Below are 24,005 nucleotides of genomic sequence, written 5' to 3'. Positions count from 1 at the left end.
ATGGAATACAAACTCCACCTGTTGGATGTTCAGAGACAGTTACGATTCTATTTACACATGACAAAAAATTTCCGTAAATCTGATCAACTGTGTGTATCTTTCCATAAACCCTTTTTGGGGAAACCTATCTCTAAGGTCACTATTGCTAGATGGATTTCTTCATGCATCCTTCAGGTCTATAAGGACAGAGGCATGTCTCCCCCAGGTCAGGTGAAAGCTCATTCCACTAGGTCCATGGCTACATTTGCAGTCTTTTGGTCTAGAGTGTCTTTGGATGATATTTGTTCTGCAGCTACTTGGTCCTTATCTGATACATTTATTTCTCATTACAAATTGGATTTGATTTCCAGAAGGAGAGCATCCTTTGGTTCCACAGTGCTGTGGAATAACCTTCCATGAGGGTCTTGCAGGAGTTTAGTAGCTGGGGGACTCTGTCCCACAGGTTGAAGACCAAATGAAGTAAACTTCTTCAGATAAAGACATTATGTACTCGGCATAAAGTTCCATCTGAGTAGTTCTACTTCATTTGTCTTCAACCATCCCTCCCTCCTTCCTCCGGACCTTGGCATATGAACAGCCTATGGGCTGCAGTTATAGGTCACAAGTCATTTTTTCAGGTTGGGTTATCAGTATAAGGTTCAGCAAACTCGATCTGGGGGTTGGAAAGTAGTGGAGGTGTATTATGGGTAAGGGGAGGAGCTCGGAGCAGATGCTAGTAAAGTTGTGATCTGATACGGATCCGTATTCCCACAGGTTGAAGACAAATGAATAGAACTACTCAGATGGAATGTTATGGTGAGTACATAACTTCTTTTTTTCCCAAAGACTGTAACATGCTGTTGAAAACATAAGTTTAATTACCTGTTTGTTGTTGGAAATGTGACCTGAAAAGGTGCATTGACTAATACTTCTTCCCTGTGAAGGTGGACAAATCCTTTCTCACAGCTAAAAACACAGTAAATTCAGTAAGCATTTAAGTGACAAAGGCAGTGAAAATCTGGTATGGTTTGTTCTCTAAATTTGGAGAAGACTACATCAGTAAATTAGAAGAACACCTTGTATTGATTAAGTCCATCCTCGCTCCATATGTCCATCCAGAACCCATTTTTCCATTTTTGCAGAGTGTCACTTCAACACTGACAATAATTTTGAGCAAATGTTCACACCACAAGTTGAAATAATGGTTGTACCCAGGTAGCAGGTTATGATCTCCAGCATACCGTTGCCTTTTATATGTTGGTGCATTGGGATCAGATGGCCTGTTAAGCAGATTGGCAGTCAAGCATGAGAGATATAAAACTTCAACATTCATCTGCAGAAGTTAGTCAAAGAAGCAAATGTTATCAAACCAGGCTAAATTGAAAGAGTATTTACTGAAGGAAGAAACTGAAACAGATGAGCCATACAAAATAACTATTACTGAAAAAAAAATCCACCATTCAGTTTTAAAGGCTGTGCTTGCAACATTTACAGATTGTCATTTTTTTCCATTGTTCTTTTTCTTAAAATAGAACAAAGGATTGAGACATACCTTAGGTGAACTTGTCTCTAGAACCAGTCCATCGCATTACCTTCTTATGTTCATCATTTACACTGCCTCAGGGGCATATGGATTCTGTGCCTGCATAGCCAGCCCACACTGGCAGCTTTCCAAAGCTCAAAATCCCCTTCTTTGACTCTCTGTGATAGGGGATTGACCAAGCCCCTCCCACCAGAGGAAGCCTATCCCCTGTCACAGAGTGTGTCAGGAGGCTGCGGTGGTGCAGCGGTTAGTGTTGTCACCTCACAGCAAGAGGTTCTCCCATTCGATTTTCAGCTGGGGTTCCTTCTGTGTGGAGTCTGCATGTCCTCCCCGTGGTTGAGTGACATTAAAGACATGCAGGTAGGTGCGTGCGTGAATGGGCGTGCCTTCTTTGAAGATGGGGCGTCGGGCTGGCAACTCAGCACCATAAATATCCACTGCCAGTCATTAGCGGACAGGAGTTCCGCTGTGGCATCCCCAAACTGGGGAAAGCCGAAAGACTTTTTAGTGCCAGGGGTAAGACTCACACAGTTGGATATATATCCACAACAGCCAGCATTAGTGGAGTATAGCTTCTAGACTTAGACAGATCCCTTTGGGAACTTCCCTTCCTCTTTACTTTTATATACTTCTGTTTTCTTTAAACATGTACAAGTGTTAAACCTTTTAGTTTAATATGCTTTACTTTAACATACTGCTGTTAATTCATCTGCTGTGTTATTTGTATGCTTAATGCTGCTTTTAAGCAGTTATGGGGCATTTCAAAAGTGCTTTATGACTTGTATTAAGAAATTGAAGTTATGTCATGTCAGTTGAATTCTGGGACTATTGACAGGGGCCAGTTATTTCTGTTATTTATCTGCTTAGTTTTAAGTTCCGACAGGAAAATATTTTTTCCCTTGTTTCTTTATTTTTTTGATAGTTGCTACAAATTTAACAACATGATAGATGTGTGTCAGTAAATTGCAGTTGTACTGCAAGTTACTTGCATTTTCTGTCGGAAATTTTTTTTTTTCATTTCTGAAAAGAAAATCAGGTTTATGTATGCCGTTTTAAAATGTTTCTGTTTGATTTAAGGGCATATATTTAATTTCTTGTCTATCTGGTCAAGCGAGTTTTATTCGGTACTGTGACTGTGTGTGCTGTTTACTACACTACAGATTGCAGAAAAAGGTTTAGCACGATTTAAACTATTTTGCTATGTTTTATACAGTTCAGATTTACTTCCCGTGTGGGAGCATAGTTTATATTTTATACTACTGCTGCCCTTAGTCAGCCCTCAATAGTGTCAGTTTATTATTCCGACTGGTGTTTTTTCCCTTGACTTGATGGATCCTGGTACGGTTGTCCCCCATCAGATTCTGTTGCACCTAAAAAGAAGAAACTCAGCAAAACCATGCCTTAGTCTACAGTTTGTGAATCTGTTGCTTGTAGCTGGCTCACAATTCACTGCGTTCAACCAGTCTGGTTCTTTGGAAGGACTACACGTTCAAAAACTCAAGCAAATGTTCACCTTTCCACAGATGCTAGGTTTAAAGATGTGTCTGACTGAAGCAATGTGGAGCTATGCTGGAGATTGGCAGAGTTTATTATTTTATTATGGATGAGATTCCAAGTGTTTTGGCTGTTCCTCCTCTCTTACCGGTGTTAGAAGTCTATAAAGCTGCATGTAAAACCTCTTTGACTAGTGAACCACTTCCTGAAAAGAATATGATGAAATACAAGGCGTATTCTGATCTTGTAGTTCTCTCTGCTTCTTTGTCAGCTGACCCAGATGTGATTTCTCCATCTGCCATCTGTAACATGAGAGCCTTGGCTTCTTCTAACTCTATGCTGCCAGATAGAATTGGCAAGTAGTTAGAATCTCAGAGGGAAAAAGTTGTCTCAGTCTAGTAATTTAGTATTTAGAATTTTAACTTGTCAAAGCTTCATGTGGAATTTTATTTTGCAATGTGCTTACAGTTTAGATGACTTTGCCTTATCTTTGGCTGCTGAACTGAAGTGTTACATGGATTAGATTGTTTCTAATGTGGCTCTGGTTTTGTAACATGCTTTGAGGAGTGTCTTGGAAAATGTGGACACTTTTTCTAAAATGCAACTTCTTCTGTTGTGTTGAGAAAGTTTGCTTGCTTACATAACTAGAATTTTTATAAAGATTTAAACAATGAGATTCTGAATGCTCCTTTAAGTTCTGAATTTGTGTTTGGTCCTCCCACTACCCTTATTTTCAAACAATGGGATGATGGAGGTAAATTGATGCATGGGGTATAGTATGTTTTATTCCCAAGTTCTCCCCTAACAAGGCATCCAACTTCAAAGGCCAGAACAAACAAAGCTCTCAGCTGACCAAAAGTCGGGTTACCAAGATTGTTCTGTTTTAATGTCAGGAGAATAATGCTTCCAAACCAAATAAGGGTTCATTTCCCAACAAAGATGTTTCCCTGCTAAATAATGACTATGCCAAGACTCAGGGCATCCCATTACTTCCTTCTGTTCTTCCTCACTTTTCACCATCCCATAGACTCTAACTCAACCCAGTAGCCTGGCCACTAATAGTGTCAGATAAGTGGTTGCTGAAAATGACTCGGTGAAGATACTCTTGGCAGTGGACAGAAAATCCTCCTCCCTTCAGGGAAATCCCCATCACCCTCCAGACCAGATACATATGTTTTGCTCCAGTACTCCTTCAAAAGTTATAAGCAGGGATTATAGAACAAAAAGGAAAAGGATTTTATACCAGAATCCTTTTGGTACCCAAAAAGGAGCCATATTGGAGACTAGAGTTAGATATAGCACACATCACACAGCGGATGGTCCTACTCCTTCCAGACCAGTGTTTAATGGTCAGTTTATATCTAAAGGATACTTATCACATGTCAGTTGCTCCCAACTTCAAGTTGAACCTACAAATGTCTGGTCTCACCCCCTTACAAAGAATTGTCTTCCTAGAGTATATGATAGAAAGAGAAAAAAAGTATGGGTTTTCTATCAAAAGACATAGTCCTGACTGTTAAGAACATTTTCAGGAATTTCTGTTAGGTAGCTGCCTCTGCAAGAGGTCTCATGGCATAAGTGATCCACATGACACCAAGAGACTGACTCCACATGAGAAAGATTCAGTGGTACTTAAAAATTGTTGGACCAAGCACCGTCGTCCCTCAGAGTTCCAGGTACCAGTGCTGGATTTTGCAAAGTGAAAGTTACAGTGTGTGTGGGGGGGGGGGATCAGATTTCTTTCTATCCAGACCTTCCTTTCTCTGTGCAGACCTCAGCTCAGTCATTCCAGGTGGATCATCTGATTTTGCATGAGGAATAGTGTACAGAGGAGTTCAAGTGCAAAGTGAATGGAGTCCTTTGGATGCTATAAAGCACATAAACAGCAAAGAAATGTTTGCAGTGATTCAGACCTTAAAAGGTCTTCACCACATATGGTCTCCAGGTCCCCTTTTATTGGTCACAGACAACATCACAGTCATATGGTACTTGCGTAGACAAGGGGATGCAAGGTTATACCCTCTTTGCCAACTGGTAATGTTAGCCTGAGAGCTAGCCTTACAGCATTATGTGTTGTTTCAGGCTTCATACATCCCATCAGAGCAAAATATAGTGGCAGCCAGAATAAGCAGATCCCGGATGGAGTGTCATGAGTGGAAACTTGGGACAGAGGTCTGTCTGGATTGGGTACATATGTGGGGAACACTTCAGATAGATCTGTTTGCCCCCTTTCAAAACAAACATTTGGAAAAATTCTGAGATATCCTTGCAGCCATACTTGGAGAACAGAAGCATTTTTGTTCCCTAGAACAACAATGCTCCTTTATGCATTTCTACCCTTTCCATACCCAAGATACTTCTGAAGATTTAGAAGTAATTACCAGAGATCATTGTAGTGATCCCCTTTTTGGTATAGGCAAAGAGCAATTACCACAAGCTTCCTCACAATCTGGATCTGCTCACACAGTGTCAGGGGTGACCGGTACAATTGCTACCGACAGTCTGGATGATTCTATCTTGGTAACTTTTAGGCATTTATTCCATGAGGATGTGAAGTAGGTATTGAAGGAGACAAGAAAACCTGCAACAAAAAAATCCTTTGTTTGCCAGTGGAAGAGGTTTTCTAGGTGGTGCCTAACTAGTATCACAGGGCCCAGTATGCTGTCTACCGCTCTGTTTTTGAAATATTTGTGTGAGCTTATCTTATGCATCTATCAAGGTATGTCTTGTGGCCGTCTCCGCTTTTCTGCCCATGGATCCTCTTCTCTTTTTGTGGTAAAGCAGTTTATGAAAGCAGTATTGCACTTGAGATCCTCTGAAAAGTAAATTCCTCCTCCTTGGGGTCTCAACATTGTTCTTGAAAAATGTATCTTGTTTCCTTTTGAACTACCTTTCAGTCTGATTTGAGGTTCATTACTTGAAACCTGTTTTTCTTACTGCTGTGACATCTACGAGTCAAATATGTGAGCTGCAAGCTCTTTTGGTGGGCCACCCTTATCTGATTTTCCACAAGGACAGGATTGTTCTAGTCACTAATCCTTCTTTCATGCCAAATTTCTGAATTTACTTGGAGTCAAGCCATCAATTTCCCACTTTTCTTTCTGGAACCAAAAATTAAGGGAGAGAAGAGTCTGCATACATTGGATATGCACAGGTAGCGCAGGAACTACTTTGACAGAATTAAGCTGAACAGCTGTTTGGTTCCTATTCTTGGGCTAACTAACCTGTCTCTAAGCAAACAGTTGCTCATTGGTTGTCCTCTGCTATTGTTTTTTGTTACACCTATCAAGGCAAATCCATTCCAGGCAAGGCACATTCCACCAGTGTCTTATCCTCTTTGGTGATATATTGGAAAGGAGTGGTCTCTAAAGCATTCTAGAGTCAGAAACGTGGTCCTCTGTTCTTACCTTTACAAAGCACTACAGATTGGATTATTTTTCAATTTCTGGAGCAGGCTTTGTGTGAACCATTTTACAGGGATTCCTGGATCCTTATCCTTCCTCATTCTGGGTAGTTTAAGCTTTGTGAATCTACCCATACATCACTGAGGCAGTGTGAGTGATTTACATACTACAGTTGCATAAGCCGTACATACCTATAACAGTAGATGTTCACATTTCAAACTGAATCAGTGGCAGGTTCCACCCACCATCCCCCTTATTTTATGTATAGTTTGAGGGTATTCAACACTATTGAGTAGTTGGCTGGCTTTGGTTGTTTGTCTTGGTGCTTTTATGGCTGCATATTGGTTGATTTCAGGGAATTCTTGCTTATGGTCCTTCGAGATTCATCCTACTTAGCACTAAAAGCCTGAATAACTGACTCTCTGTGATGGTGTGGGCTTGCTGTGATGGGAATGGCTTAGCCAGTCCCCTGTCACAGAGTCAGAGGATGGCATGATGGCATTCTGAACTGTGAAAGCTGCCAGTGTAGGTTTGCTGTGGAGGCACAGAACCCATATCCCACTGAGGCAGAGTGAAATTTGAATATCTACTGTTACAGGGTAAGTAGGGCTTAATGCAGCTGTACTTTTCCTTTTTATTCAGATTTTTCATAAGTAGCTAATGTTTACCTTATTCAGTCATTTGCGGTATACTGAAACTTACATATTTTCCGGGAAAAAAAATCCGATAAAAAGAAAAAAAAGGCAATTTTAATAAGAAATGGTTATGTCCATGTAAGAAGTATGAGACCCTGTATTGAGAGTCTGTACACTTAAAACATTAAACTGTGATCAGTAAAAGTGTTTCTGCACGGTGGGTGGGTGGAGGAATATTACCCACCCACCCCCCCCGGCATCCCTGACATGGTGATCTACCTGCCAGCTGCTTATACAAACTGTGAATTACTATACCTCAGGAAGGAGGAAATGTGTCTCGTCAGTGCCACAGGGGGATATAACTCTGACTACAACCCAAGCAGCCCAAGATCAATTAGAAGCTTGAGTGTCTGATAGTGATGGCAGGAGGTATGGGTGTACCTGTCTTGGGGACAGAGATTATGCTGGAACCCAAGCAGCCCAAGTTTGATTAGAAGCTTGAATGTGTGACGGTGGTCGCAGGGGGGATGGGTGTGCCTGTCTTAGGACAGGGATTATGCTGGACATCTCTGCGGTGAACTCTATCAGGGGCTGGAGCACAGACACGATGTCGGACTTGGGGCATGAGGCTTGAATTGGCTAGCTGTCCCAGGATGATCACACTGTCAGAGTAGCTCCTCATTGTCTGCCCGGCCTAACATGCTGATGTCAGCATGAGGGAGGGAGGGGATATTTAGGCTTAGGAAAAAAAAACTCCAAGCCACAGTATAACTGTCTGTCTGCTCCTTCCTGCTCTGCTTGCCTGGGAAGTCTCAAGCTCAGTGAGTTTGATGTAAAGCAGAGGACTGCATAATCAGGTGTTCTCCTGAAAGGAAAGGGAGCTGCCAAAGTCGGGACTTGCAGAGGGGCACACTAGGATTAGGCAATGGTTTGCAGTCAGTGGCTACTGTCAAAAAAAAGAAAAAGGCAAATATTCTGAGATGCTGCAGTTTTTAGAGTTAAATGCAGTTGTGAGGGAATACATATTAAGTTTTCGCTCTTCCATGAACTGCTGTTAAGATTATTGGAATTTCACCATTTCAGCAGGCATCCTTAAAGCTTCAGAGGTATACATTTTTGAGTTAACAGCCAGCCGACAAAAAATGTTGGCTAAAGGAATAATAGTGAGCTGAAGCAGAAAAAAATATGTGATACCTTCATTTATCTAAAAAGCTTATGAAAACTTCAGGAGCAGTAGGTGAAAGACTTTGCAGATAGCATGATTTTCTGGTTTCTCAGTTATCTAAAAGGCAGACCCTTCCAAGTCCATAGCAATGTCTCATCCCCTACTGCTGGTAAACGTAACACAGTTGTACCACAATGCTCTGTGCTAAGTACTGTTCTTTTCCCTCTCTTTATTAATGATCCCCACCTAGAATTACCAAATCTTAATTTAATAATGTATGCAGATGATATGCTGCTCCTACAGTCTAGTACTAGCCACTCTGACTGGCAAGCCAAGTTACAGGACAATTTCACTCAGTTATGCACCCGTTCCATTACTGACAAACTTAATTAACCCTAAGAAAACCAATGTCGTGGTTTTTGCCTCACCCAAGAAATTGCCCACTATCCCACCTAATCAACAGATCTGAATAGGAACATAATACCTAATGTCTCTGAACAGGGGTACCTAAGCCTAACACAGAGAAAAGTCTTTGCTCAATTAAAGCTATGCTACAAGATCAGTGACCTCCTTTGACCCACTGCTTGTAGGGCCATTGCTAAAAATATTTTAATACCTAAACTGCAACATGGTCTTCATTTTCTTGTTATGCATTCAGCCCACAGTAATCACAGAATGCAGACTGCTGAGAATAAGATCTGCAAATGTGTGTTATTAGCAGACCCCCAAATGTAACATTGCATTGTGCTAAAAAAATCCAGTTGGCTTTCAATGCATCACAGGACCACTTTTCTAGTAAGCACTCTAATTTACAAGGTTCTAAAACACAGTTAATGCCCCCCTTTAAGAGTGAAACTACTATTGCAAGAAAACCCTTATTTACTCAGAAATATTCAGGACAACAGTTTTTCTCTAGTTCCCTGCCGTTTAAAAATGCTGTTTGTGAGAGAAACGTTTTAAGACTGGGACCTGCTACCTGGAACCACCTGCCTACTGACATCAAAAATCTGGAAACCATTAAAAGCATCAAAGATGCACTTAAAGATGATAATCTCTTTACAGAATCTGCCTGCATGTTCTATGGCAATGATTAGGTAACTTACCTTACCAAATCGTGAATAGTAGATTACTTTTTAAAAACTTTTCTCAGCCACTTAATCTAGCATCTTGTATCCATATATTTCATATGTATATAGAAATTTATATATTTTTGTGTGATTGCACTGTATTTTATGCACAGCTGAGCTTGCATTTTTTGCACATTTTTTTCTTTTTCTCTCAAAACACTATGACTTGTTATTTTAATCTTACTCTGTCAGAATTACATTTTAACATTATGTTCTGAATTTTGCTATCTGGTTATTCTGTACATAATGTTGTTGATTAGAAAGACCATGATGTGTTGTATGGTTTTTGAGGGCAGGTTAAGGCTGAAAAGGGTCGGTAGACCAGTCCACTTACCCGATGAACAAATAGTAAGTAAAATAAGTAAAACACCATTCATAAAACAGTCTTAAAATAATTTGGTGGAGCTTTATTGTCCCTTCATAGGATCATAGGAAGTTACAAGGCTAATGACCCTAGGTCCATTACAAGCCTAGCCAAGTTCTACTCTTGTTTCCACGATCAGCTCCTATTGTCCTGTGCAAGAGGGACATAGGTGGAACCTCCAGGGTGAATTAATGGTTACCCCTCCAGTCGTCCAGATTGCGTTTGAAGAGTGCTAATGAGGTGCTCTGTTTGACATGGTGGGAGCCTGTTCCAAAGGTGTGGTAACCTCTGGGAGAACCATCTTGGTTATATGTTAGAAGGCCAAGAAGGTAATTAATGAATTTTTAATTAACCTGTTCATTATTTTATTTGGCCTGTGATGCTCAGGTATGTAAATCACTGCTGTATATAAAGCCAGTTTGAATCTAAACCTTGACAAAACACCTGTGGAACAAATTCATTCTTAAGTTCTATTTTCTTAGACTTGGATACACAATGTTTGCAACTTCCCAGGGCTAAACAATGTCACCAGCATATTCAATAGTTAACAAGTATGTTTGTAGATGTTAGGAAGGCATTTGGCTGCATTCAGTAATTGCTTTCATTGCAGCTAAAGAAATCTGTGAATTTCTTAGTCGAGTAAGCGTGCCTTTCCATATTACTATTGATCGGATGGCTAACCTTAAATCGCAGATTTTGTAAGAACTATATCAACGTCTAGGAATAAAAAAAAAAAAAACTGTTTGTCACATTACCATCCATAATCCAGTGGTATAACAGAACTGTTTAATCAGACACTGAACAACATGTCATGAAATTTGCAGTGAAAGAACTTGGGAACTGAACGGGAGGTTGTTTCTTAGCATTTTCTTATTTGGAAACCCATCCTGCTACTGTAGCACTGTTTATAGTTGATGCAGCTAGTATTGTTCAGGTATAGTAGCAAACATTGCATCTTTATTTATTTATTTATTTCACATTTGTTAACCAGGTCAGTCCAACTGAGTTTGCAAACAAACCCATTTTCAGTGGAGACCCGAGAGGAAAAGCGAACATAAGTAAAGATAAAGTGACAATATACAAATATTAAATAACAGTCATAATGCATAATAATTGTAAAAAAAAAGAAAAGGTTAACTATTTGCATTGCATTGATAGTAAGCAACCCATTTTCAGTGGAGACCCAAGGGGAAAGAGCCCTAGTAAACATAAGCAAAGAGAAACATATAGGACAAAAACTATTAAAAACAACACCGCAAATGCAAAATTAATTATAAAGAGAAAAACTAAAGGAAAAAAATTATAAACATTAAGGGTTGCACTGATAATAGTGGACTAAAATTTACTACATATGAGAGTAAAAACAAAAAGAGAATCTTTGTTCAAAAGAAGGACAGTGTATAGACATTGATACGAAGAAGGGGGGAGATAGTGTGGAGAATGGGAGGGGGCTATAGTAGCAGAGCTGAGGCTTTAGGAGATTAGTTTAAGCAGAAGTTACTAACAAAGAAAGAAAGTTAGGAGATGCAACATATACAGTGGGAGAGACAAAGACTACGTGTGGTCAATGCAACGGCATAATTTCAAGTTTAGTAGGTGGGATTTAAGCTCATTTTTAAAACCGTGAAAGGAAAGGTTGGATCTAATATGGAGAGGGAGTTTGTTCCAATTTAGTAAGACAGAGTATTTGTAAAGTAGTTTGCCAGTATTCCTCTTGGGTTTATAAACCAAGAGAAGATGCTGATCAGCACTCCAGAGAGGCCGGGGGAGGGGCAGGGCAGGCAGAGGGGTTATTGAGTATGGAAAAGATAGTGTGGAGTTGTGATTGTAGGAGAAGGTGCGGAAATTCCAGCTACTGAAGTTTGTTCCTAAAGTTAAATTTGGAAAAATGTTGTCATTAAGCTGCTGAAATATCAAAAGTGGGCAAATGAAACTGCAGTAGACCAATGAATTTCTCAAAACCAGTAATGTGATTAAAGACTAGTACCTGACAGCAAGAAGTAGGTAATAAGGTAATACTGTTAGCACGGAGCCTTTCATGTGGAAAACAAATCTTGTACGAGGCCTTTCTTTCTTATTGTTTTCTTCCTTAGGCCCCAAGTACAGAGTCCCCAACTGTGAGGTCACAGGATGAGTAGATGGAGGGCAAACTCCCTTAATAGAAACCTAACCGAAGGTAGCCATAGCTTTAGGCATGCAATGTCATCTGCTGGTCCCCCCGGCAGAAATCCATATGCAAGGAGAAGGAAATTAAGGAGATTGGCAACACTTTACTTGTGTCCAACTCCCCACCCAGGCTCAAAATCAGTGATCTTGGAGAGGTGCATTCACAACCCCAAATGTTAGAGCCTGCTCCACATCTCAAACACTGTTGTCACTACACCATGTTTCAGTGGTGCCAGCCATGTCCACCCCCCTTTCCTGTAGCACTATTTGCAGCTTACAATCTTTGGACCCAGATGCCTAGTTTTGAAGTTAGTACAGAATTAAAGCTATGATAACTAGCTGCTTCCAGTAGTTCATGGTTTGGTTCTTTAACCTCCTTTTGCCTACTGTGCAACTCTGAGCATACCTGTCACTTTTTTACAGAATAACCCTGATTTTTGCCTTATATTTGTATTCTGAACCTGATAAAATGTTTGATTTTCTGGGAAATTACTGAAAGTTACAGTCAGTCAATCGTGCCAAGCACTGGAGTTTCATACTATTATTATCTATAAAATGAGTATTGATACAGTACTTGTTCTTGTAACTTTTTAGTTCACTTAGAATTAAGAATAATATTTAAAAATTGTCCCTGATTTTGGGCCTTTATTTTTTGCCATCATGTTTGATTTTGTTCAAATTTCTTAAGTAAAGAAGTTCAGAGGTATGATCCTGAGTAAGTCACTTGGTGAGGTAGTGCTCCTGAGTAAGTCACTTGGTGAGGTAGTGCTCCTGGGTTGAGTTCTGCATGGTGCTTTGCACTACCCTGTTAAACAAATACCAATACTACCCAAATTTGCTGCAAGTTCGTGTTGATCCTCTGTTATGTTATGGGTTTGTTTTTCTCATATTATAAGCAATGTCTGTTTATAATATCTATAATATCACATATTCCAATCCTAAGGATATAGACAGTATATTAGCAGTCAAATATTGTTCTAATTTTACCCCACCTACTCACATTGCTGCCCCCAGTATCCATGAACATTTAGCTCCCTCCTGAAATCACCCTAGAACAAGTCTTAAAATCCTTGCCAAAGACTAAAAGTAATACTTTCATGGGACTAGACAACATACCAGGCTACGTTCTTATCGGTACCAGCTATGCACTGTCTGAGTGTCTACGATCTCAGCCTGTTTACAGGGTTTGTGCCTGATACCTGGAGAATAGCCATTGTGACTGCCCTAAACAAGGGTGGCCTCTCTACCAATTCAGGCAGTTATAGTCTCAAAAACTTCAGCAGCCTTATATGCAAAATCAAGGAATGCATCATAGCAGAAATCATTTATGTAGATGCATATAACTTAACTTATCTAGATTACAATCAAGTTGGTTTTGTGAAGGACAGGTTCTGTTTCCCAAACCTAGTAAGCTTCTTTGAAAAGGCTGTGGACAGTGGTAACTCAGTGCACATTGATTATCTTGATCTGAGCAAAGTTTTTGATTGTGCCCTGTATTCTGGTATTGTTGAAAAATTAAACAATCGCAATATATACCTTTATGTTATCTGCTAGACTGCAAATTTTCTGACAGATCCAGAGTTTTGAAAGTTGATGTTACCCTGTCTGAATGTAACATTAATACTAGTAGGTACCAGATGGATCAGTACTAGGCCCTCTTATGTTTCACATTTATTTTTATAGACATCCAATCTAATATCCCAGAAGTGTCATTGACAAAGTTTGCTGATGACTGCAAGCTGGACACTATCATCTGCTCATCCAGTGATACTAAACAACTCCAGCATAGAGTGGAATATGCACATACTTGATGTACTGAAAACAGTCTTAAGTTAAATGCAAAAAAAAAGTGCAGCCTAGTAATATTCAGTAAAAATGCTCGTCTTGCCTCATATATTTTAAGTGATGCTCCTCTTCAGACAGATATAGTCATAAGAGACCTGGGTACCCATGTTGATGATTTTTCTCTAAGTCAATCATCATGTTTCGACCATAGTCGAGAAATCCTCCTATATGGCCCAGTAAATTACCAAGGGAATGTCTTCAAGATCCAAAGAAGTCCTCCGCCACTGTACTCTTCCCTTATCAAATCCATAATTGAATAAAATCCCCCTTTAGTATGTATACATAAAGGCATATTGCTCAACTAGAGAGGGTCCAAAGATAACGTACTAAGAAAGTGAAAGGCCTGATTGACTTCCTCGAATCAGTCTCCAGAGCCGTGGACGAGGGTAAGGCGGTCCACACAGCCTATCTGGATGTCGCCAAGTCCTTCAACACCATCCCCCACTCTGGAATCGTAGATAAACTTACTAAGCTGGGCATTAATCCCTACGTCATTCGATGGGTTGCCAACTGGTTTACTGACACAACCCACACTGTAGAAGTAGCCAACTCCAAATCCAACTCCAGATAAGGGGAGTACCTCGGGGTTTAGTCCTGGGACCGCTTTTGTTTGGCATCTGCTTCTCTGAAGTACAGGCCAACAGTAAGGGACTCTGGCTAACAAAGTTTGCAGATGACTGCAAACTGAGAGCCATTATTGAATCCCCAAATGATGTGGATATTCTACAAAATGGCCTTACAGAAACAGATGCTTGGTGCCAGAGCCATGGGCTCACGCTCAATGCCAAGAAATTTATAGTTATCCCCTTTGGGAAAAAAGATGTACCCATGAATTACCACATAGGTGGCAGTACAGTAAACACCAAAAGTGTGATTAGAGACTTGGGGGCACAGGTGGACAGTGGTATTACCTTCGATAACCACATCGGCGCAACAGTCAGGAAATCCTTCTATGTGGCACACCTCATCACCAAGGGCTTTTCATCCAGAAAAAAGGAGGTCATTGTCCCACTATACACATCCCTCATTAGACCTATTATAGAATACAGTGCCCCGTTTGGTATGTACCTCTCAAGACATCTGCAACAACTGGAAAGGCCACAGAAATACCTCACTAAAAGAATCACAGGCCTAAAGCAGATGCCATATACTGACCATCCAAAATAAAACTGTAGCTATACTCTGTCCCATATCGTCTACTCAGAGGCAGTCTCTGCTTAACATACAAGACCATGTCAAACCCAGTGCTGTTGGGCATGCTACACTTAAAGAAATCCTAATCCCTCAGAGCCACACGCTCCAGGGGTCTAAATCTAGTCATCACAATGAACAGAACATGCTGGAGGGATAGGTTCCTGACCCAGAGACTCCCCAGACTCTGGAATAGACTGCCCATACATGTCAAGCAGAGTGCCTCTTTGGCCGTCTTCAGAAGGAAGCTTGACGATTGGATGGGAGGTAGGAAATTCACCCCGTGGATGACGTCAGTCGCCCTGCTAAACAGGGGTCCAGAGAAGTAAATATTGTGGGAAGAAATAGCCATGGAATTGTTATGGCTAGGCTTGTATAGGCCCTAGAGCCGATAGCCTAGTACCAACCTATGAAATCTTTTAAACCGATAGATTATTGTAACACTCAAACGCAGTAACCCACAGGTGATCTGAGGTCATCTGCGCCTTGCTTTTTGAGCCATAAAAGACCCAGTTCTATTTTACCTTCTATTTGTTTCCAAAACCAGTGGCTCTACAAACACCCACCCTAGGGACTTAAATCTACACCAACAAGTAAGACTTGCTGGAGATGTAGGTACCTACCTCGATGTATTCCCCGTCAATCGAGTAAATAACCTCTACAGGTCAAACAAAGTATTATTTTCACTATGTTTAAGGCTATTATTGATGACTGGATGGGAGGCAGAAATTTACACCAGGATTGTCATGTACAGACTTGCTCGATTTGAGAAGTAAGCACTACTAAGTGCTTGAAATGGGAGGCGCAAACTTTTTAAGTGTGTCTACTTGAAGTTATGCATGTTTAAACATCATATTGTCCTGTAACTGCATGCCTAGCATTGTTCCTATGTTCCTTTTTACATATACTCTGTCCACATATCACCAGCAGTTTACATGCTCTTATCCAAGTCCCTGTTACCGTAATGTTCACTGAACATTGTATATAGTTTCCAAGTATGAAATTCACATTTTCCCGTAGAAAATCATTGTTAGTGCGATTTCCAGTTGCATACCAGCATTGATTCAATGCATGTAGCCCGTCTGTGGAGATGAGCATTTAAGCAAGAGGAATGTTGCAACAGGGAAAATTACTACCTGCCAAATACTTTTTCAAAAGGGTGTACCTAGCTTGAAGGCTCAACCATGTTTTATCAGGTTAAGCCCTCATCTAGCTGAAACGCAGAGAAACATAGTGGAAACCCGAAACATTTCGTAGTTGTGTTGCTCACTAAAACTCAACAGTAAACTTCATATGCAAAATGCAAACACATATACACACATATTCAGTGTAAAGAAAAAAATTGTCAAATACCACATACGCAAAATATACATTCCACCCTTCCACCCTCCAAACACATATACATACATATACAGTGTAAAGAAAAAAATTGTCAAATACCACATACACAGAATATACATTCCACTCTTCCACCCTCCAAAGTCAGTTTTGACCAACTAAATGAACCCTATATCAGTAAAATGTATTGAAAAGAAAGTTAAAAAAAAAATCAAAATTAATGAATAAAAACTAAAATAAAACAGCTATTGCAACTAACCAATTAGAAAATGGTCTTACTGGCAAAGTGGACTTAATTCTAAATCTCTGTACTAACCCTGGGATTCAGAAAAATCCTCTCTGCTCATGGCAGTTACCTACTGTAGGTAGGTCAGTTACCAAAATAGTAAGCAAATATAACTCACAGACAGCTATGGCCACAGTGAAAAAGTACACCCCCACCCCATGTCCTTGCTTAACTTACCTGTATTGTGAATGCTTCTGTAGGAGTGAATTATTGCCATATTTTGATCGGATTTACTTTTTCCTCCAACAGTAAAAAATATATGCTGCTTAGTGATTCTCTGAATCATTCATCAGTGTTAATTAGAAGCTTCTGGCATTGCTGGCGAGAAGAGCACATGGCTAATTAGCATTAGCCCTTCCATGGATTGCCGCATTAACATGCAGTTGTGCCACCTAAACTGACCTCCATGCTGAAGCTCCTGCGGAACCTCAGTGGTGGTGCAACCTAGTAATCAGAAAGTCTTACCACAAGGGGAAAATGTCTGTGTTATGCCTACCCCTCACAGCAAGCCTTTCTGAATCACAGCCTAAATTTAAACTAACTACAAAACTATTGAGATATAGATCTATATCGTTATCTATTGATAGATATATATGTGTGTGTGTGTGTGTGTGTGTGTGTGTGTGTGTTTATGTATATATATATATATATATATATATATATATATATATATATATATATATATATATATATATTGTATAGGTTCATAGGTGTATACTAGGCTAATGGCCCTGGGGCCTTTACAAGCCTAGCCATAGGATTACTCTGGCATCGTGTCACCCGACCTTATAGATATATCTATCTTTATTTATATCTTTTTATATATATATATATATATATATATATATATATATATATATATATATATTTTTTTTTTTTTTTTTAGATTATACGTATATCTATAAAATGTCTACTTATAAAGCTCAGAGTTTCAAAACTTTAAATTTCTTATGGTTGAGACCATAAGATCAAAGTTTTGAAACTTCAAAAAAAAAATAAAACTTTAAATTTCTTATGGTTGAGACCATAAGATCAAAGTTTTGAAACTTCAAAAAAAAATAAAATAAAAACTATTTTTTTTACGTTCTTGCAAGGGGTAAGCCCCTCTGCACCCCCACACCCCCTGTAAATTAAATATACCAACTCTGAGATTACACCATAGCGAGGAAAATGATAAATTTCCAGTTCTGCACTGTACCGCGATCTCCATTTAAACAGTTCGAAGTTTCAAAACTTCGATCTTATGGTCTCGACCATAAGAAATTTGAGTTTTGAAACTTGGAGCTTTAAATGTAGACCCATATATAGATTAGATATCTGTGTGTGTGTGTGTGTGTGTGTGTGTGTGTGTGTGTGTGTGTGTGTATACACACACACACACACACACACACACACACACAAATGCCTATTACAAAATCTTTCTTAAAATCTAAACTTTCTGATACAGTTTCATATACATATATATATATATATATATATATATATATATATATATGTATAGATGTGTATATATATATATATATATATATATATATATATATATATATGTGTGTGTGTATGTATAGATTTATGTCAGCTGATCGAGTTTTCTGAAACTTGAAATTCATGCGTTTGAGACCATATGATTGGGTTTCTGAAAACTCAAACATCAAAAAAAAAATCACAAAAATACTAAAATCTTCCTTTTTACGGTTTTGCAGGGACGCAAGCCTCTTTACACCCCCTGCAAATTATATATAGTAGCTCTGAGATCGCACTACAGTGAGCAAAAGGGAAAATGTCCCAATAGACACTGTACTGCAATCTCCATTCAAAAGCTTTGAGTTTTCAAAACTCAGTCATATGGTCTCAGTCATGTGCATTTCGAGTTTGTGAAAACTCAGTCAACTGATACAGACCCATAATAAGTAAGGGAGGACCTACAGAGCCAGGTAATTACAGGCCTGGAGGTTTGAGCACCCTAATATGCAAAGTCATGGAAAGACTTATGGAACTAATCAGTCAAGACATAGGGAACCTACAAACACTGGACCTATCTCAGTTTGGATTCATCAAGGGCAGGTTATGCTTACTCAAAATGGTAGACCTTTTTTTGAAAAGGTCATAAAGCAATGGATGAAGGCAAAATGGTACACACCGCATACCTCAACCAGGCCAAAGCTTTTAACATAATTCTCCAGTTAAATAAACTGCGAGTAAATCCCTTTGTCCCCTGCTGGATTGCCAGCTGGTTCACAGACAGGATGCAGATAACCAAAATAGGGGAAGTTACTTCCACAAAGAGACAGACAGTCACCAGTGGAGTCCCCCAGGGTTCTGTGCTGGGATCTCTTATGTTTGGCATCTACTTTTGTGAAGTAAAAGCCAGTACTGAAGGGCTCTGGTTGACTAAGTTTGCAAATGACTGCAAACTTGGAGCAGTCTTTGAATTTCCAAATGACTTGGCCATTTTGCATGAAGGTTTGTCCGAAATAAATAACTGATGCTAAAATCATGACTGAAACTAAATGCCAAAAATGTATTGTATTCCTTTGGAAGTCATCTACCCTAGGGAATTCCCACTTTGACAACACACCCCTAAGAGTTGTCCCAGTTGTTCAGGATTTGGGAGCTTGTGTCGACAGTGACCTAACTTATGGCCGATATTTGTCCATTGTTGTAAGAAGTACTGCGGTGGTGGTGCTGCGGTAGCATTGTCGCCTCACAGACATTGCCCGTTCTATACTCAGTTAGAGCATCTTCTGTGTGGTGAGTCAGCGACATGCGTGAATGGGCGTTCCTTCGTTGAAGGTTGTGCGTTAGGCCCGGCAAGCCAGCACATAAAAATCTACTGCCAATCATTAGCGGACTGGAGTTTCGCTGTGGCGACCCCTAACCGGGAAAAGCCGAAAGAAGTTGTAAGAAAGTCCTTCTATATTGCACAGCTGATAAACAAAGGGATTGTGTCTAGATCTAAGAATGTCATTTGTCCCCTTTACTCAGACCTCATTAGGCCAATCATTGAATATAATGCCTCCTTTGGCATGCTTCTTTCCAGACACATGCAGTAGCTGGAATGCCCACAGAGATTTCTTACTAAAAGGATACAAGGCCTAAACAACATGCTCTACATGAACAGAGTCCAAGTCCTATCACTATACTCAGTATCTTACAGACTACTAAGAGGTGACCTGTGTCTGGCATACAAGGCATTATCCAACCCACTACTCATGGACTTATTGCACATCAGCAATTCAAATGGCATCAAACATACTCAGTGTAGGGATCTAAATTTCTTCTGCAACATCAAGAAAATGATTTGGAGAGACAGGTATATCTCGCAGTGTATACTGCTGCTGTGGAACAGACTCCTCATCTGCATAAAACAAAGTTCATCCCTGTCCATATTCAAGTGCAACTTAGATCTATGTGTAGGAAACAGTAAATTTACTGTGGGACTTCCCCCTCTACTTCTAATGGACAGAGGCAGCTCCTAAATGCTTTATCCAATGCATGCGTCCCCTCAAATTATCTATGGTATGATCCCAGTTACTCATTAACATACAGTTATCAACCATGGGATGGGTAAAGGCCAATCTATAACCAAATGGAATAGGTTATTTCAAGCACAAAAAGAGACATTGGCTATTCTTAAAATGGCCTGCGAGGGCAGCTAGCCTAGTACATACCTGTGAACCAATGAACACAGATGGTTTGCACACCAGTTACTGGTTGTTTCAAAGCTAACGGCTGAATAATAGATGTAAATAAATATTTTAATATGGAAACAAAATCCTTAATATGTAATTGATATAATAATTAAAATCTAAAACACTAGGCAGAGCTGCAGCAAAGGAGTTTGGCACTCCAAGCAAAATATCCATTGGTGCCCCTACCCCATCTATATGTGATTGCAGTAGCCACTTAATGACAGCTTATAAACTGTAATAATGTATTTTTTTACACATCAGTTTATTATGTAGCAACCTAATAATCCATTGGAAGAAAACAACAGTTTGACAATCAGAGTCACTTAATAACAGCTTGTAATCTGTCAAACTGACCCAAAGTAGTAGTATAACTAATTATGTATGTTTTCTGTGTTGTGTGCTAACCATATCAGAAGTTCAATTTGCCATCAACTAGTCTTCAAGACATGAACATATAAACTGCTTACCAACAGTTCTAGGCAACTGAAAACTAATTCCAGATCAAGACATTTCAAATATAAATCAACAAGTTTCCTCATTAATTGTGGAAGACTTGGGACCAAAAAATGTAGACTAAAATGCAGTGTGCGGTGGGCATGGAGAGCACATTACATTTATAAGCAACAGATGCTTCTCATCCTGATTTAAGTATATTCCCAAACAATATCTGCAAAGTGGATCTTCCCCTGCACCATTTGTAAGGAGGGTTTGATGCCCCCCTCCTTAAGCATATTCCCAAACAATGTCTGCGAAGTGCATCTTCCCCAGCACCGTTTGTAAGGAAGGTTTGATGCCCCCCCTTAAGCATATTCCCAAACAATGTCTGCGAAGTGCATCTTCCCCAGCACTGTTTGTAAGGAGGGTTTGATGCACCCCCCCCCCCTTAAGCATATTCCCAAACAATGTCTGCGAAGTGCATCTTCCCCAGCACCGTTTGTAAGGAGGGTTTGATGTTTTCCCCGCTTAACCATAGTTGTGGGGGGTGATGACAGTACAGTTTACTGAACCATAAATGTTTTAAGAAAAAAAAACAGTATTTTCTATTTGATGTGATTAGAGCTTTTCCACGTATACTTAAGTTACACAGCTGGTAGATGTAAAATAGTTAGATGTCGCCAACGGTCTTCAGTTCCTTAACAGGCTGCCAAGTCAAGAGTCATAGTTACACAAATTGCATAAAAGGTACCATTACACAGTTTATTCAACATGGTCTGATATTCTGAGCTATCGCCCAAGTTATTAATAAGCAGTTAATTCAAAAGTCAACACACTTAATAAAAGCAAAAAAGAGAAAACAAACAGACAAGTTGATCTAATTTGAAGTTTTAAAACACATCACAGCTTATATAAGAGATTTAGTATTGCTTGCAGCTTGGAGCAGCAATTCCCTTTCTCTTACTGAGTGGTCAGAATGACTGCATGTAGATAATTCATGTTGACGTTTCTCTTCTCCACTGTGTATTGTTGCACTGTGTACTGCCTTTTCATTTTAGGAAGGAAATATGTTGCTAGGAGCTCTTTCCCTTTTTCCTTCCTTTTGTAAATGTAACATCGCAAGTCTGTTTTAGCAGCTGAATTGTCAGCATTACAGAAGGAAACAAATGCAGCCACTGTGATGGTGCACCCGGTCAGAGTCCTGCCCTGTTGATTTTTATCTGCCTCTTTATCAGTACTTAGTGTTGTGTGTGCACTCGTGTACATCCAGATGGAAATATAGGTACAAGAGACAGGCCCTGCTGTCCTGTAGCTCACTAGATAAGGCATTACATCCACCTCTTTAGTATTTACCAGTATGATTATGTTGTGAAGCTGTGTGTTATACACAATTATGTCATTTTTGACTTGTGGGTTTTTAAGGTCTACAGGTTAAGCTTAAGGGCAAGAATTTCTTCCATTTCAAACTTAAAAGCAGTTACTGACAGATACACATAGACATGTTACACAGTAGAAATGCATTATTTACTATAGGTTCATGTTCATATGTGGAACACCTTTATCTGTAAATGTTTAATGTTTGACACTACTCATATTGGAATTTCGATAACTTATCTCTTACTTACCTGTCCTGTTTCTTTACAGATTTGAAAGGGAAGCATTATAGGAGACACAGGGATTATACCTACATAGTTGAAGGATGGGGACCTCTGGTATGGAATTGAAGAAGCTTGCCACGTTTATCACAGGCCTTCTGGAATGTATGTGTTTTGCTGGTGTGGTGTTTGGTTGGGCGTCGCTTGTCTTTGTCTTGAAGACTGATGGATATTTCTCCAATCTCTGTTTCACACTGAATGTCACTGATTCCAGCAACTCAACTGGACAAGAAGGTACAGGAAATTCTGTGAAAATTAAATTCCATTGCATTATCAAGTTAACAAGTTTTTGCTAGCTAAGAGTGTTGTGTAAGTGACAGAATGGCACACCTTTATTCAAAGCACAAACTCGGCATAAACAGTTTAAGTGGTGAGGTTGCTATAAGAAACCTGCAGTAAGCGACACTGTTAAAGTACAAGTAGATTTCCATGTGAAATCAGAGTATGTAAGGAACTAGGAAACAGTCATCTTTTGCCCTTAAAAAAAACACAATTAAAAAGTATACCAGGAAGCAAAAATATTTATAAAAATAAACCATAACAAACCCCCAAGAGTTGACCTAATAGTTAGGGATGTAGAGATGTGGGAACTTATGTGGACAGTGCCCTAAGGATACAAGTTGTAAACAATATGTCCTACATAGACCACCTCGGATCCTTCTCTCTGTATGGTCTCTTACAGACTGCTAAAAGGTTACCTGTGCCTAGTATACAAGGCATCTGCTGACCCATCATTGATGGACTTGGTTCACATCCATAAAGTCAAATGGTATCAGACATACTTGATCCAGGGACCAGAACCTCTTCTGCAACATTAACAGAATGATTTTGAGAAATGGGTAGATCTGTCAGAGGATGCCACTGCTCTAGGACAGACTCCTGATTCACATAAAACAAACCTCATCCTTTACCTCATTCAAGCATAACCAAGGTCAATAAATGGGAAGTGGGAAATGTACTCCTAGGACCCCCCCCCCCGTGCTACTAATGGACAAAGGCAGTTCCTAAATGCTTTATCCCATTGCATGGGTGCCCTACAAATATCTGTTTTGATCTAGTAATTACTACTAGAGTAATATATATGGAAAGAGTTGGGTATATCTAAACTCCATTGGGATAGGTTAATTTTGAGCACCAAATGGGATAACTAGCTAGGCTTAAAATGGCCTGTAAGCGAAGATAGCCTAATACTAACCTGTGAATCTATAAGAAAACAAACACAGAAAACATGAAAATAGCATGGTTAGATATAGTGAAAACAATACATATGTTATTTACTGATGTTAGCATGCTTATTATGAAGTTAGGTGTAATGGTGAGATGTAAATGGGACAGAAAATAGAGGCAAACCCTTGCATAGCCTAGCTACATTTGAGGTCTATTAATGCTCCCAACAGTTGTCTTGCATGGTGTGAAGATATGGCAGAACAGATATACCGATTAACAAGATGTAATGACTGGCAATACAGAGGCAAACAGGTGAAAACACAAATAAACTCTAAACAGCCTAAGTAAATATTGCCGGTAGGTGTTATAGGTGTTATCTAAGATGTGTGTGTGTGTGTGTGTGTGTGTGTGTGTGTGTGTGTGTGTGTGTGTGTGTGTGTGTGTGGGACTTTATATATGTTGTAGCCATGTCCTACATATCTTAATTTAGAGAAGCAAAATGATGACTCCAGCATCTCCTTT

The 24,005-nt window shown here is 39.6% G+C and overlaps 1 protein-coding gene across 1 annotated transcript in view; it reads left to right on the top strand.

Moving 5' to 3' along the window:
* SLC43A3 (solute carrier family 43 member 3) overlaps positions 1-24,005 on the top strand; it is a 918,925-nt gene that overhangs the window by 308,796 nt on the left and 586,124 nt on the right. The window contains exon 3 of the mRNA XM_044084126.1: positions 22,306-22,550. Within this exon, the coding sequence (XP_043940061.1) occupies positions 22,361-22,550 (190 nt within the window). The 5' untranslated portion in view covers positions 22,306-22,360. The remainder of the gene's footprint in view (positions 1-22,305; positions 22,551-24,005) is intronic.

The sequence above is a fragment of the Protopterus annectens genome, chromosome 9.part0 (assembly GCF_019279795.1).
Source record: "Protopterus annectens isolate FY-2018-M chromosome 9.part0, PAN1.0, whole genome shotgun sequence".
Lineage (NCBI taxonomy): Eukaryota > Metazoa > Chordata > Ceratodontiformes > Protopteridae > Protopterus > Protopterus annectens.
Note: the sequence above shows the minus strand (reverse complement) of the source record. Positions and strands in the feature narration are given on the sequence as shown.